The following is a 14,885-nucleotide window of genomic DNA, read 5'->3' as shown; positions in this document are numbered from 1 at the left end:
AGGATCACCATGAGAAGAAGGTCGCACTTAATGGACACAGAAAGCAAGATTATGCCAAACAATCTAAAGCAGGTCTACTCCCAGTCTCCTTCAGGCCTATTCAGTGGGGCTTACTCCCAGGAAAGTTTTAGGGCTGCATTTGAAATCTGTGTTCCTGTAACATGTACCCTGTTTCTCAAAACAAAGTGCCAGCTAGACCACCCTTCTTACTTCCTGGGGACTGTTCTGATTCTTTTCTATCAATAGGGTAGCTATCTGTGGCTTGGGAAATTCCTGGAGATTTAAGAACATAAGAAGAACCCTTCTGGGTCAAACCAGTGGTCCATCCAGTCCAGCATCCTGTCTTGCACAGTGGCCAACCAGCTCCTCTGGAGGTTGTTACACTTACCAACAATGACTTTCATTTATCACAGTGTTGCCCATTCTCCCAATTTGCAACGATCCTCCTGGAGCTCTTCACAGTTATCCTTGGTTTCCAATAGCCTAAATAATTTTGTGTCATCTGCAAACCTGGCCACTACAGTGCTCACCCTAGTTTCAGTCAGTTAATGAACCAATTAAATTGTTCTGGCCCCAATATTGATCCTTGTGGGACCCCACTGCTTACATTGTAAAAACTGTCCATTTATTTCTACTGTTTTCTTTGTGTCATTTAACTCATTTTAATCCATAAGAGAATCCATCCTATTATCTTACAATTGCTAAGTTTACTCAGAAGTCTTTAGTGTGTTCCTTTGTCAAAAGTCCTTTGAAAATCCAAGTATAATGTGTATTGGATCACTATTGTCTATATGCTTGTTCACTTTCTTAAAGAGCTCCCAAAGGTTGGTGAGGCAGGACTTTGCTTTACAGAAGCCATTCTGATTTTCCCTCAGCAGGCTTTGTGCACATACTAATTCTGTCTTTGATTATAGTTTTTGTTAATTTGCCTGGGACAGTTCCACTGACTGGCCTGTAATTTCCTGATTGCACTCTGGACCCCTTTTAAAAAATTTGTACATTTGTACTTTCTTCTGAATTGGTACTTCACATACACGCTACAGGGGTCAGTGCTATCAGTCACGAACAAGAAAGGGATTTGGGCGTCTTAGTTGATAGTTCCATGGGAATGTCAACTCAATGCATGGCAGCTGTAAAAAAGGCAAACTCTATGCTGGGGATAATTAGGAAAGGAATTGAGAATAAAACTGCAAGGATTGTTATACCCTTATATAAAGCAGTGGTGCGACCGCACTTGGAGTACTGTGTTCAGTTCTGGTCGCCACATCTCAAAAAGGATATTGAAGAGATAGAAAAAGTGCAGAGAAGGGCAACGAGGATGATTGAGGGACTGGAGCACCTTCCCTATGAGGAGAGGCTGCAGCGTTTGGGACTCTTTAGTTTGGAGAGGAGACGGCTAAGGGGGGATATGATTGAAGTCTATAAAATTATGCATGGGGTAGAAAATGTTGACAGAGAGAAATTTTTCTCTCTTTCTCACAATACTAGAACCAGGGGGCACTCATTGAAAATGCTGGGGGGAAGAATTAGGACTAATAAAAGGAAACACTTCTTCACGCAACGTGTGATTGGTGTTTGGAATATGCTGCCACAGGAGGTGGTGATGGCCACTAACCTGGATAGCTTTAAAAGAAGCTTGGACAGATTTATGGAGGAGAAGTCGATTTATGGCTACCAATCTTGATCCTCTTTGATCTGAGATTGCAAATGCCTTAACAGTCCAGGTGCTCAGGAGCAGCAGCCGCAGAAGGCCATTGCTTTCACATCCTGCATGTGAGCTCCCAAAGGCACCTGGTGGGCCACTGCGAGTAGCAGAGAGCTGGACTAGATGGACTCTGGTCTGATCCAGCTGGCTTGTTCTTATGTTCTTCTTATGTTCTTAAAAACAGTTACTCCAGTCTGACCATTAATTTCAGCAGGCTTAGAGTGAAGTAATTCTGCAGAGGATTTAACAATTAGCCCTTTCTCTGCCCTCAGAGGCTTTGGGGGATATTCAAATGACTGTTTTCAGGTTGAGGTCTGAAAAAGGGCACCTCTGATATCATTGTTTAAACAACATTACTCACAGATATATTGATATGACTTAACATTAGTAGTTAACTATCAATATTGACATTATCAGGATATGACTGCTATGGAGTTTGGAAATGTTGGAAAACAGGGCATGCAACCATCCATTTCATACCATGGGGCAATTTAATTAGGGGGGCACAATCTTAAGCTGCTAGATCTCACAGAGAAGTCAATTTCTTCATCTTGATTCCAGCCGCTCCCATCACATTTGAGGATGGGTCTCTGCTGCCACCACAAGGCCATGAGTGAGAGCTGCATCTGCCTGGTGGTAGCATGGTCCCAGGGGCCTTGTGTGTGTGTGAAGTCCTGTCAAGTTAATTCTGAGACATGGATCAACGTCCTCCAAAATGTCCTGTCGTTTACAGGCTCCCTCAGGTCTTGTAGACTGAAGGCTGTGGCTTCCTTTATAGAGTCAATTCATCTCACTGTTTGGTTTTCCCCTTTCCCTGCTGTCTTTAATTTCTCCTAGGGTTATCATCTTTTCCAGTGACTCTTGTCTTCTCATAACGTGAAGAAAGTACAATAGCTTGTTGTAGTTTTCTTTAATTTTCATTACCTCCACCACTCAACATTACTATTTTATGAGATGGCTGAACAGCATGTGATACCCCGGCAGAGCAACCCCAGGCAAAGTACAGCCTCCATCTATCCACAGAACTGTTCAGGGAAAAAAAATCTCCCACCTTAGCCAAGATCTACCAAACCACAGCCACACAGCATGGAAAACTCACAACCAGTTGAATCCGGCCGTGAAAGCCTTCGACAATACATCTTCAGAGGAAGGCAACAGCAAACCACCTCTGCTTCTCATTTTCTTTGAGAGCCCCTTGCTTGGATCACCATAAGTCGGCTGCAACTTGACTGCAACTTGACAAACACACACAAACACAGACACACACTCAGGCCCCTTCTGCACATGCAAAATAATGCACTTTCAGTCCACTTTCCCAATTATTTGCGTGTGGATTTTGCTATTCTGCACAGTAAAATCCAGCTGCGAAGTGCATTGAAAGTGGATTGAAAGTGAATGTGCAGAAGGGGCTCAGAGTTGGCAGCTCTGGGTTGAGAAATGCCTGGAGATTTGGGGAGGGGGTGGTGAGCCTGGGAAATGCAGGGTTTGTGGAGGGACGTCAGTGGGGGGTGATGCCATTGGGTCCACCTTCCATAGAAGTTATTTTCTCCAGGGATAACACACCAGAACTTCAGCCCCCACCTGGAGACTGGCAACTGTATCAATCAGTGAGAAAAATCAATCAGTGAGAAAAAGGTTGATTTATCACTTTCTTCCCCTCCACACACACTCAAACAACAGATTTGTTCACAAGCTGCAATGAACATACCTAACAATCCGTACAGCGTACACTTGATTCTACTTTATACATGTGTTGAGCTGCTGTCTTGTTACCTTTGATGCATGGTGCATAAAAAATAGGGTTAAGGCCAACGGTGCAAAATAGGTAAAAAACGGTGCTAAAATAGGTAAAACGGTGCAAAACTCAGTTAAAATTTCCTACACATTTCACCCAAGAGGCTTATTCAGGGGAATCTGTTAGCTGCAATGATTTTTGAAACAAAAATATGGGAATTTAAATTGAGTAATTATATATATAGCCTATTTTGTCCTATTAGCTTTATCCTTATTTTTTGTCTCCTGTGACTGATGCGCTCCTTTATTTCTCCTACCTTTGATGCATGTACAGTTAAAGGTGTGACTGAAACCCCACACGTATCCAAGTACTGGTCTTTATTTTTTATTTATGTTGTTTAGAGTCTGCCTTTCTGACTGGGACTCAAGTCAGATTACACAAAGTAAGCCACTACAATCAACAGAAGAGGACATCCAATTATCAATGAAATAGGATTTGGATTGCAGAAGTCTGGAGCCAAGCAGAAATCTGAGACAAAACTGAAACAAAGTATTAATATGATGTCTTAAACTATACTGAAAAAAACACTTTTTAAAGGATCCTACTTACAGCAACAGACAGTATGAACTGTATACATATGCATAGTCCACTGTCCCTAACTCTTTACCCGAGTGTTTTGGAGTCATTTTGTTACAACATGGTCCTATGTAAAAATACCCTCTTGAATAATCCAGTTTTGCAGTGAACAGAAAGCCAAGAGGGTGGAAGTCTTCCTGACCTCATCAGGCAAGCCATTTCAAAAGGTAAGGGCAATTACAGGGAACGTACATGTACTGGCAGTTTTTGATTCCAGGTTTTATTTGTAAAGTGAACACACATTAGCAATTTTTTACAAAAAGGTATATGCAACTACATGCCGGTTGTGTATTTGCTGTATGTGAACAATTTTGTGTGTGTGTGAATTTAGATGCAAATTTAGATGCATGGTCCTGACATGATGCATTTATACAATAATCTTCTAGCACACCTACAGTTGCAGGAGGATTCAGCTTGCAACTTGCATGAAAATAAAAGCTGCTGAAACCATTCTATTAAAACAGGGGACCCCACACATTTTGAGGTTGTGGGAACCTTTGGAATTCTGATGCAGTATGGTTGGTGCAGTCATAAAATGGCTGCCGCAGGAAGCAGAGCCAGTCACCAAAATGTCTCCCACAGCTTACTTTCACCCAAGCAGTGAAGACTGCTGTGCTGTGATGGCAACTGCTGCCAAAGCAATATTTTTACAAATTTGTGCAGCCAATCACATCTCCAATAGTCAATCAGAAGTCTTGCTCAGTAAATGCCCCACCTGATTACACCTACTCTCTAAAAACACTGGATGGGCACTACAAAAGTCACAAACACAGCATAAACCTTCCGCAAAGCTGTGGCATACAAGAAAGGGTAATGGCTGGAAAAAGTAATCCCTTAGAAATGAGGCTCTGTCTGTTGATCTAAGTGCAGGGGGAGGCTAATAAGGGCATTTCACCTCCCGTGTGAATTCTCTGATGTCTAATAAGGTTTGTGCTCTGACTGAAGCTCTTCCCGCAGGCCAGGCATTTGTATGGTTTCTGCCCAGTGTGAATCCTCTGATGTTTGACCAGCCCCGACTGATCGCAAAAGGTCTTGCTGCAGTCCAAACATCTGTATGGTTTCTCCCCTGTGTGGATTCGCTGGTGAGAGGTCAAGTGTGTGCTCTGGCTGAAGCTCTTCCCACACTCCAGGCATTTATATGGCCGCTCCCCTGTGTGAATCGTCTTGTGGTTGATCAGCCCCGACTGGTTACAAAACCCTTTGCCGCAATCTGAGCATTTGTACGGTTTCTCCCCCGTGTGGATGCGCTGGTGCGATATCAGGCTGGTACTGTGGCGAAAGCTCTTCCCACACTCTGAGCACTGATATGGTTTCTCCCCTGTGTGGATACGCTGGTGCTGGATGAGACTTGTGCTCTGGTTGAAGCTCTTGCTGCATTCTGAACAGCTGTATGGACGCTCCCCAGTGTGGATTCTTTGGTGCGAAGTCAGGTGTGTGCTCTGGCTGAAGCCTTTTCCACACACGGAGCATTTGTAAGGTTTCGGTCCAGAGTGGAGTACCTGACACTCAGGGAGGTTTCTGTCCCAGACAAAGCTCTTCCCAAATTTTAGGCTTTTGTCTGGTTTCTCTCCTGCGTGGATCCTCCAGTGAGCACTAAGATGCTTACTCCTCCTCTTTTCAGCTTGCATCTGTTCAGCTGGGTTTTTGGGGACGTCTCCATCCTGACAAGGGACAGTTTTGTCCTTCCTCTTTGCTGCGTAGTTTCCTTCTTGCTCTTCCAACCTGACTTGATCCCAAAAGTTCTCCTTCAGCACCTTGTCCTTCCTTCTCGCTGGGGTCATGCCGTGTGGTTCACCCTTCTCCATATCACTCTCCCACCCATCACCTGCAGGAATAAAGAAAAGTGAAGTGAGCAGCTGTGTGGGGTAGTAGTCAGAGCATCAGCCACAGACTGGGGAGAACCATGTATGTGTTATCTAGATGTGCAAAATAAACAAAAATTCTCAAGCAAAAAAAAGAGCAGTGGACTTTAATCTGGAGACCTGGATTTGATTCCCCATTCTTCCACCTGAGCAGTGGACTCTTATCTGGTGAACTGGATTTGTTTCTATGCTCCTACACATGAAACCTGCAGGTAACCTTGGGCTACTCACAGTTCTCTCTCAGAACTCTCTCAGTCACACCTGCCTCACAAGGTGTCTGTTCAACCCACAGAGACTAGACAAGAAACATCTGCAGGAAAGGGCCCCCCCCCTGAGCTTCCTGAGAGGAGAGAATGAACCACAGACAAGATTGCCTCAGGAAAGAACTCACATACAAAATCACCTCAGTCTTACCCAGCAGGCTGGAATCTCCAGTAGATTCTTGCTTGGTTTCCGAGCAGACTTGCTTCTCTTCCACCTCAGACAGGGCCTGGCTTGTCTCTGAGAAATGCACGGCCGCCTCTTTAAACACCACCTGGAAGAGCAGAGAGGGATCTTTTCAGGACAAAACATCATGGTCAGAGAGGTGAGGGGGAGAAATGCAAGATTAAGCCTTATGCTTAGCAGTATTGTCTCTATTAGAATGTCAGAGAAGACATGGGTTCAAATCTCCACTCACTACTGAAGCGGCGGCGCGTGGGGGGGGGAATGATCCTTCTGTTACTAACTCTGCTTAAATTCCCTCACAGGGTTGTTGTGTATTTAAATGTGGAGAGGAAAAGAATGTAGGAAGAGCTGTGCTGGATCAGACCAATGGTTCATCTAGTTCAGCATCCTGGAGGACCAACAAACAGTCTACTCAAACTGGTAGCAGCTCCCCAGAGTCTCTGGCAGAGGACTTTTGTATCACTTATTGCCTGGTCCTTTTAACTGGAGGTGGGGGCAGGGGATTGAACCTGGGACCCTCTGCATGTCAAACAGATGCTCTGCCACTGGGCTATGGTCCCCTCCCAAGATGACCTTGCCTTCTACTGAGACAGACTGTGAGGCTTATCCCACCTTTCCAACTGGCAATGCTAGGCAATGGCTCTGGGACCTTCTGCACACCAAACAGATGTTTTATCCCTGAGCCACAGCATCATGGGACAGCTAAGATTGAATATAGTGAATGGATTTGTAGAGTAGGTCTAAACAGATGGCTCCCTTGACAAGGAGTCACACAATCCTTAGCAAAGATGGGCAGCTTCTTCCCTTACAAGCATTGAGGATTAGATGAAGGGAAAAAAACAGGTAATGAGAACCAGAAGTGACGTCATCATGCCAGCAATGACCATGGGGATGCTCTGGTATTTGGGTAAAACTATACCAGATCAGCCCTGTGGTCATCAGAAACATGATGATGTCGCTTCTGGTGTAAGCTGCATATCATGTTGCCACACTACTGATAACAGAAAACTAGACCCAAGTTTACAGGAGTATTCCCTTGCTAGCAGGCTTAACAGCACCAAGGAGAGGGGCTGCAAAGCAGGGGCTTCACTACTCCTGGCAGGGATCTGAGAACCCTACCCCATCCCTGTCCCTCACATAGTCTCACCTGTTTTTCTTGCCTCTGGGCTTCTCGCTGCTGCTGCAAGAAATCCTCTGCCAGAGCCACAGCCTGGGAACAGGTCTCTGGGCTCCAGTCTCTCACCCACACCTGGATTTCTGGAGGCAAGACTGTCAGAAACTGCTCCAGGATCAACAGCTCCAGGATCTGCTCCTTGGTGTGTCTCTCAACCTTCAGCCACCGAAAACAAAGTTCCTGGAGCCGGCTGTGAGCCCCTCGCGGCCCTTCAGCCTCCTGGTAGCAGAACTGTCGGAAGTGCTGACGAATCTTCTCTCTGCTCATGGAGTCTCCTTGCAAGATGGCTGCCTTGACCTTCCCATAATCCTCTCTGTCTCTGGCCTGCAACCTGCTATAAGCCTGTTTAGCTTCCCCACTGAGGGCTGGCAGGAGCCGGGGCACCCACTTGTCCTTGGGCCAACAGCAGGCTTCGGCCACTTGCTCAAAAGAGGCTAAGAAAGCCTTAGTGTTGTCCCAGGGTGATGGTTCCTCCACTAACTCAGGGATTTCCTGTCCTGACTGAGGTGGCTCCACAGTCCTCAGGAACTCCTGCCACTGGTCTTCCCAGTGCAGGGCCGAACTTTCTTCAGGTTCCTCCTTCATCCGATACAGATTCACTGTAGTAAAGTACCCCTCATTATTCCCCGATGGAATTACTTCAGGGGCATCAATTCTCCCTTCCAAGTTCATCCTAAGTTTGTGACCCACACTAGCCTGATATGAACAAGAGTCTTTCCCCCTTGATGCTTCCACATTTGTACACCCCGTGGGGTCTTGCTCCTCCATTTTCATCCTCCGATGATATTACAAAGATCACGTCACACTGTGTAAAACTGTAGGACAAATTGTCGTGATCCAAACTTGACCTTCTCTACCTGGAGAAAATGAGACAGAAATGTAATTTTATTACAATCTTACAATCAATCATCAATAACATAATCAACAGTCAGCAATACATAAAACAATACAAGTACATATAATAAAAATTACATACCCGTGTTTCCCTGAAAATAAGACAGGGTCTTACATTAATTTTCCTCCAAAAGATGCGTTAGGGCTTTTTTTCAGGGGATGTCTTATTTTCCCCCCACTATTTTGCGCCCCTCACATGACCAGATCAGCGCTGGGGAATGTGTAACTAGGGCTTATTTTTGGAGTAAGGCTTACATTTCAAGTATCCTCCAAAAATCCCAAAAAATCATGCTAGGGCATGGATAGGGAACCTGCGGCTTGAGAGCCGCATGCGGCTCTTCTCTTCTCCACGAGCCGAGCCGCCGGCCTCATTCTTGCCCGCCCTGCAGGCAGCAGGGCAGGAGCACCAACTGTCCACGGCCAGCTGGGCCATGCTGCGGGCTTCCCCTCTCACCCGCCCCGTTTGAGCGGGGCGGGCGCTTTCCCAGCAGTCGGCGAGGCCGAGCCGCCGGCTTCATCCTTGCCCACCCTGCAGGCAGCAGGGTGGGCGTACCAACTGACTGCGGCTGGTTGGGCCACGCTGCGGGCTTCCCCTCTCGCCCGCCCCGTTTGAGCGGGGCGGGCAGTTTCCCGGCGGCCGGCGAGGCTGAGCTGCTGGCCCCATCTTTGCCCGCCCTGCAGGCAGCAGGGCAGATGCATCCATGCGCTTCTCAGAATGAGCGGAGTAAAAGGTAAAAAAAACCCAATATATACAGTGTTATCTTTATTTTAAATGTCAAAAATTATTTGCGGCTCCAAGTGTTTCTTTTCCCGTGGAAAACGGGTCCAAATGGCTCTTTGAGTGTTGAAGGTTCCCTACCCCTGTGCTAGGGGTTATTTTCTGGGTAGGTCTTATGTTTGGGGAAACAGGGTAGTCTTGTTACAAACCAATTTCCACAATGTATCCAAAATAAATGGAAAGATTTAACTAAGTGATTCCTTATCAAGTAGAACAAGAGTTTGGATTTATACCAACTTTTCTCTCTTGTAAGGAGTTTCAAAGCAGCTTACAAATTCCTTTCCTTCCTCTGCACAACAGACACCTTGTGAGCTAGGTGGGGCCGAGAGAGTTCTGAGAGAACTGTGACTGGCCCAAGGTCACACGCCAAGCTTCATGTGGAGGAGTGGGGACTTAAACCCAGCTCTCCAGATTAAAGTCCACCGCTCTAAACCACCCACTATGCTGGCTAACTGGTACAAGTCAGTAAATAATAAAAAATAGGTAAAGTCAGACAAGAGGGCGAGGTGAACAGGATTCTGTGCCAATTGCTCCATCCTTCCTGAGAAGAGATGTTCTGAGCTACAGCAAATTTTCTTTCCTTAGACATTCATGGAGGATCAGTCTACCAGAGGCTACCAGCCACACTAGGGGGCTTTCCGCACTGACAGAGTTGTACTGGTTTCTACCTAGGTTCACCTCAGTGTATCCACACTGCAACTGAGCTCAACATTGTTTTGTCTCAGTCCCCCCCCCCCCAGAACTGCGACATCCCTGTCGCAGTTATGAACTGCACCTTTCTGCTGGAACAAGGTCGATACCGCTTCGAAGCTTCGAAGTGCAGACGCATTGAAACGACACCTCATCCGTTCAACCAATCAGGAGCTGCTTTTGTGGCATGCACAGAACGGGAGAGTCGTGGCGGGCATGTAACTGTAAACTGTAAACTGTAAAAACTATTAAAAAAAGAACGCTCCCGTTTCCTGTGGTCACACAAGCTCCAATCAGGATCGAGGAGCGAAACAGGCACTAAGATGATCCCGCCCACTTAGCTCGGTTCCAGGGGGCCAAGTAAGTTGCTGTGCAGACAGCCTGGAATCGCCCCCCACTGAAGGGAACCAAGTCGACCTTAGCTCCCTTCTGTAGTGCGGAAAGCCCCTAAGAGAACCTCCACATTCAGTTGCTGAATCCCAGCACCAGGAGGCAACATCAGGGGAAGGTCTCATCCTCTATGCCCTGTTCTCAGACCCCCAGAGGTTGGCCACTGTGTAAGACAGGATGTTGGACTAAACGAACCACTGGCCTGATCCAGTAGGGCTCTTCTTATGTTCTTAAGACTGTGTTTGTTGTGATGGGCAGCAGTTCTCCAGTGTTCCAGGTGCAGGGCTTCCACATCATCTACTTTCCCTCATAACTGGAAGACTAACCCAGGACCTTCTTCATGCCAGACAAATATTCCACTGCGGAGCCACAGCCTCCTCCATAAATGAACTTGTCCTTCCTGAGTTAGATTCCCCCAGTCTAATTCGTCCTGTCAACTGGAGTGGCCGAGGATTGAACCTGGGACTTTCTGAAAGCCAAGCAGATGGTCCATCACTGAATCACACTGTTTAACCAAACCAAGGTTTTCTCTGAACCTTCGGCACGAAGGGCAGAAAGCAAGCATGGAACCGACTCCTTGCCCCCACCCCGTCCGTGACAAAGCCTGCCCATTCACCCCAAAGGAAACTGCACCCCGGATCCCCCTTTGAACAAAGAAAAACGGAGGCAATGCTTGCAAATCACTTTTCCCTCTTTCTTTGCTTGATTTGGAAGAAAGCATCAACCCCTGGGCCAGCATCAAAGGCTGGGGCTGAAGGGGAGGAGAGAGGCTGCATTTCAAATTTCTTGCCCCTCCCCTTGAGGATGCCCCTCCACCCGTGCCCCGTCCCCCCTCCCACCTCCAATGCACCTCTCTGCGGGACCTCCTCTTCTTGCTTCTCTAAAGCAGATGACCCTCCCGAGCTAGGTGTTTCATCTCTCTGCATTCCCCTCTAGGAAGCAGAGCTCTGTCGACTTAACTCTTTCAAAACTACCGCTGGAGCCTCTCGGTGCATCTGGTTGCATCCCTAGATCATTCCTTGGTGTTCCAATGAACGAGAACAGAATTAAACAAAGAAGAAGAATAATAAAGCTGCCATTTTTAATTTTAAAATAATCCATCAACGTTACATTAGGCTACTGGGGTTGGCAGAAAATCCCTGAAGATTTAGGGCGTTGGGGGGCCGGGGGGGGGGGCGGGGTAGGGTTTGAAGAGGAGAAGGAGCTCAGTGGATTATAATGCAATACGGTCTGCTTTCCAACGCTGCCATTCTCTCCGGGGGAACTGATCTCTGCTGTCTGGAGTTTAATGGTAATTTCGAGAGATCTGCAGGCACCACCTGGAGATTGGCAGCCGTGCAACTGGGGCACAACCAGTGGTGGGATCATGCACGTAGGTAAGGGGGGGGGTGCTCGGGTTTGGAAAAAACCCCCCCCCCATTCATGTCCGAAGCTCTGCCCACCCGTTTGTGGGTTTTTAAAACGTTTTAGTGCTTTTTCGGTTTTTGGCCTGCAGGGGGCGCATGGTTTGGGCTAGCAGCACCAAACCTTCAGGGATTGTTTGGGGGACTCTCCTGATGATACTACCTGGGTTTGGTGAGGTTTGGTTCAGGGGGTCCAAAGTTATGGACTCCCAAAGGGGTGCCCCCATCCTCCATTGTTTCCAATGGGAACTAATAGAAGATGGGGACTACACCTTTGAGAGTCCATAACTTTGGACCCCCTGAACCAAACTTCACCAAACCCAGGTAGTATCATCAGGAGAGTCTCTTATTGATACCACCCAGGTTTTGTGAAGTTTGGTCCAGGGGGTCCAAAGCTATGGACTTCCAAAGGGGTGCCCCATCCCCCATTGTTTTCAATGGGAGCTAATAGAAGATGAAGGCTACATCTTTGAGGGTCCATAACTTTGGACATCCTGAGCCAAACTTCACCAAACCTGGGATGTACTATCAGGAGAGCCTCTTATTGATGCCACCCAGGTTTTGTGAAGTTTGGTACAGGGAGTCCAAAGCTATGGACTCCCAAAGGGGGTGCCCCCATCCCCCATTGTTTCCAATGGGAGCTTAGGAGATGGGGCTACACTTTTGAGGGTCCATAACTTTGGACCCCCTGAACCAAACTTCACCAAACCTGGGTGGTATAATTAGGAGAGACTCCTAAAGATACCCTGAAAGTTTGGTGCTTCTAGCTTAACCATTGCACCCCTGACAGCAGGCACCCCCCAAATTTCCCAAGATTCTCCTTTTAAATCCACCCCCTTCGGCATGGATTTAAAGGGAGAATCTGAGGTCCTCAGTTTAGAAGAAGAATAAGAGTTTGGATTTATATCCCCCTTTTCTCTCCTGTAGGAGACTCAAAGGGGCTTACAATCTCCTTGCCCTTCCTCCCTCACAACAAACACCCTGTGAGGTGGGTGGGGCTGAGAGAGCTCCGAAAAGCTGTGACTAGCCCAAGGTCACCCAGCTGGTGTGTGTGGGAGTGCACAGGCTAATCTGAATTCCCCAGATAAGCCTCCACAGCTCAAGTGGCAGAGCAGGGAATCAAACTCGGTTCCTCCAGATTAGAATGCACCTGCTTTTAACCACTATGCCACATTGAAAGTGATGCTGTTTCAGGGTGGGGGATAATCCACCCCCAAACAGCATCACTTTCAATGTTGTTTAACTAGGGACCCTAGATTCTCCATTTAAGGTGGATCTAGTTTAAACACCATTGAAAGTGATGCTGTTTGGGGGTGGATTCCTGCATCACAGTGTTACCAAACAGTGGCTGCCCCAGGGGGAAGGGGGGGGCGCAAAACTCAAATTTTGCACCAGGCTCCATTTTCCCTCTATGCCTCAGCCCAGAGGGGAGGGGCAGGGGAGGGCAGGGCAGGGGAGTCTGCCATCCCCGACCTCGGAGAGCTGGTTTTATAAGCGCTAGGCCAGGGACGGGGCTTCGGGAGGCGTGGCCATGCCCTGGGGTGGGTGGGGGTGTGCCCCCCCCGAAACCCCCCCCCATAAAAAATCTATACCTACGTCCCTGGGTGGGATCCAAAAAATTTAATAACAGGTTCCGATGGTGGTGGGATTCAAACAGTGGCGGCGCCGCACACACGCACCTCCAGTCCCTATTGGGCAGGGAGGTTGCTTTAGTAACCCCTTGTCTGCACTCAGGAAAAATTAGTAACCACTTCTAGAGAAGTGGTGAGAACTGGTTGGATCCCACCTCTGGGCACAACCGTCTGTGGAAAGGCTTTCCAGGCCCACCTAAGCCATCCATTTTATAGGGCAGCAGTGCCAACTCCCTGTTGGGAAATTGCTGGAGATTTTTGGGTAAGAGCCTGGGGAGGTTGGGGTTTGGGCAGAGGTGAGCCAGGACATTAGCAACATATAATGCCATAAAATCCACTCGTTTTTCTCCAGGAAGGGGAACTGATCTCTGTAGTCTGGAGATCATTTGTAATACATGGAGTTTTTCATGCCCCACCTGGAGGTTGGCAACCTTATTTATACTATATTTTTCTTTGCTGCTTCTGAAGAAGGATGCTACAGGCAGCTCGCAGCTTTCCCAAAAGAAAGGAAAACCATAGCAACAACAGGCAACTTAAAGGTAGCGGGAAAGCCTTAAAGGACCCAACAACAATCACTCAAAACACTTGGACTAGCTGAGTGGCCTTGGGCCAGTCACTCTCAGTCTAGCCTACCTCACAGGGTTGGTGGGAGAACAATATGGACACTTTGCGTCCATATTGGGGAGGAGAGAAGTGCCTCAATGGATCAAAACTTCACATGCATATTGTTTTTATGAAGACACTTGGCTCTTGTTCTGATGAAAACTAAGCATCACTCAGCATCACTTACCTATATTTTCTATAAAGTAGGAAGCTAACAATAGATGCGGCACCTGTTCTCACCTCAACTTTGCCTCTCCCCTTCAACCTTATGCATTTCGGGTTGTCCACAGCTTTTTTGCTTCCTGACCTGGATTGGTAATGTACAATCCTGCTCTATATCTTTTGCAAACCTCATTCAATACTTTATTTTCTTAGACTCTCTATCAATGCATCATTATAAGATAGTTGTAGTAATTTTTATTATTTTTCTGAGACTCAATAAAAACTCTCTCTATTGTCAAGATAGTTCTAATTATGCAAAGGTCTAAACTCCTAAAGAACAATCCTGGCATACTTTGGTGGAGAGATTTCATTGTCCCCCTCCCCATGCATAAATTAAAATTTGCCTCAATAGTGTACTTGATTGCAGACCACTAATTTGCATAACACTGGCAGACTCTCAGCCTTAGAGGTCATCTTAGTTTCATCCCTGTCCTCCACCCAAGTCCAAGTGATCTCCAAATTCCGCTGCCTTTTCCATGTGAACTCCAAGATTCATCCCTTCCTCTTTGAACCCAAGGCCAAAAGATAGTCTATGGTTTTGTAGAGATGACCATCCACTCTGCTGGGACAGTCTCCAACTATTTGTTTACTGGCCACCGAGTTCCCTGCTGGATACTCTGTCTGACCCTGGCCATGGTTCTGAAGACACCTACATGAATTTTTCTGGGATATTTCAGCATTCTGAAATATCTGGCTCCCAGTTGAATTCCGAATC

General features: G+C 47.1%; 2 protein-coding genes across 10 annotated transcripts in view; both read right to left on the bottom strand.

Moving 5' to 3' along the window:
* The window catches only part of LOC125428526 (zinc finger protein 420-like), an 815,993-nt gene that overhangs the window by 232,366 nt on the left and 568,742 nt on the right, over window positions 1–14,885 (bottom strand). The window lies entirely within an intron of this gene.
* LOC125429287 overlaps window positions 3,812–14,885 on the bottom strand; it is a 63,985-nt gene continuing 52,911 nt past the window's right edge. Inside the window, exons 19-21 of the mRNA XM_048490269.1 lie at window positions 7,533–8,342; window positions 6,353–6,473; window positions 3,812–5,901 (exon numbers count right to left, since the gene is read on the bottom strand). Coding sequence (XP_048346226.1) covers window positions 4,937–5,901; window positions 6,353–6,473; window positions 7,533–8,342 — 1,896 coding nt within the window. The 3' untranslated portion in view covers window positions 3,812–4,936. The remainder of the gene's footprint in view (window positions 5,902–6,352; window positions 6,474–7,532; window positions 8,343–14,885) is intronic.

Source organism: Sphaerodactylus townsendi, linkage group LG03 (assembly GCF_021028975.2).
Source record: "Sphaerodactylus townsendi isolate TG3544 linkage group LG03, MPM_Stown_v2.3, whole genome shotgun sequence".
NCBI lineage: Eukaryota > Metazoa > Chordata > Lepidosauria > Squamata > Sphaerodactylidae > Sphaerodactylus > Sphaerodactylus townsendi.
This window is presented reverse-complemented; position numbering and strand designations above follow the sequence as displayed.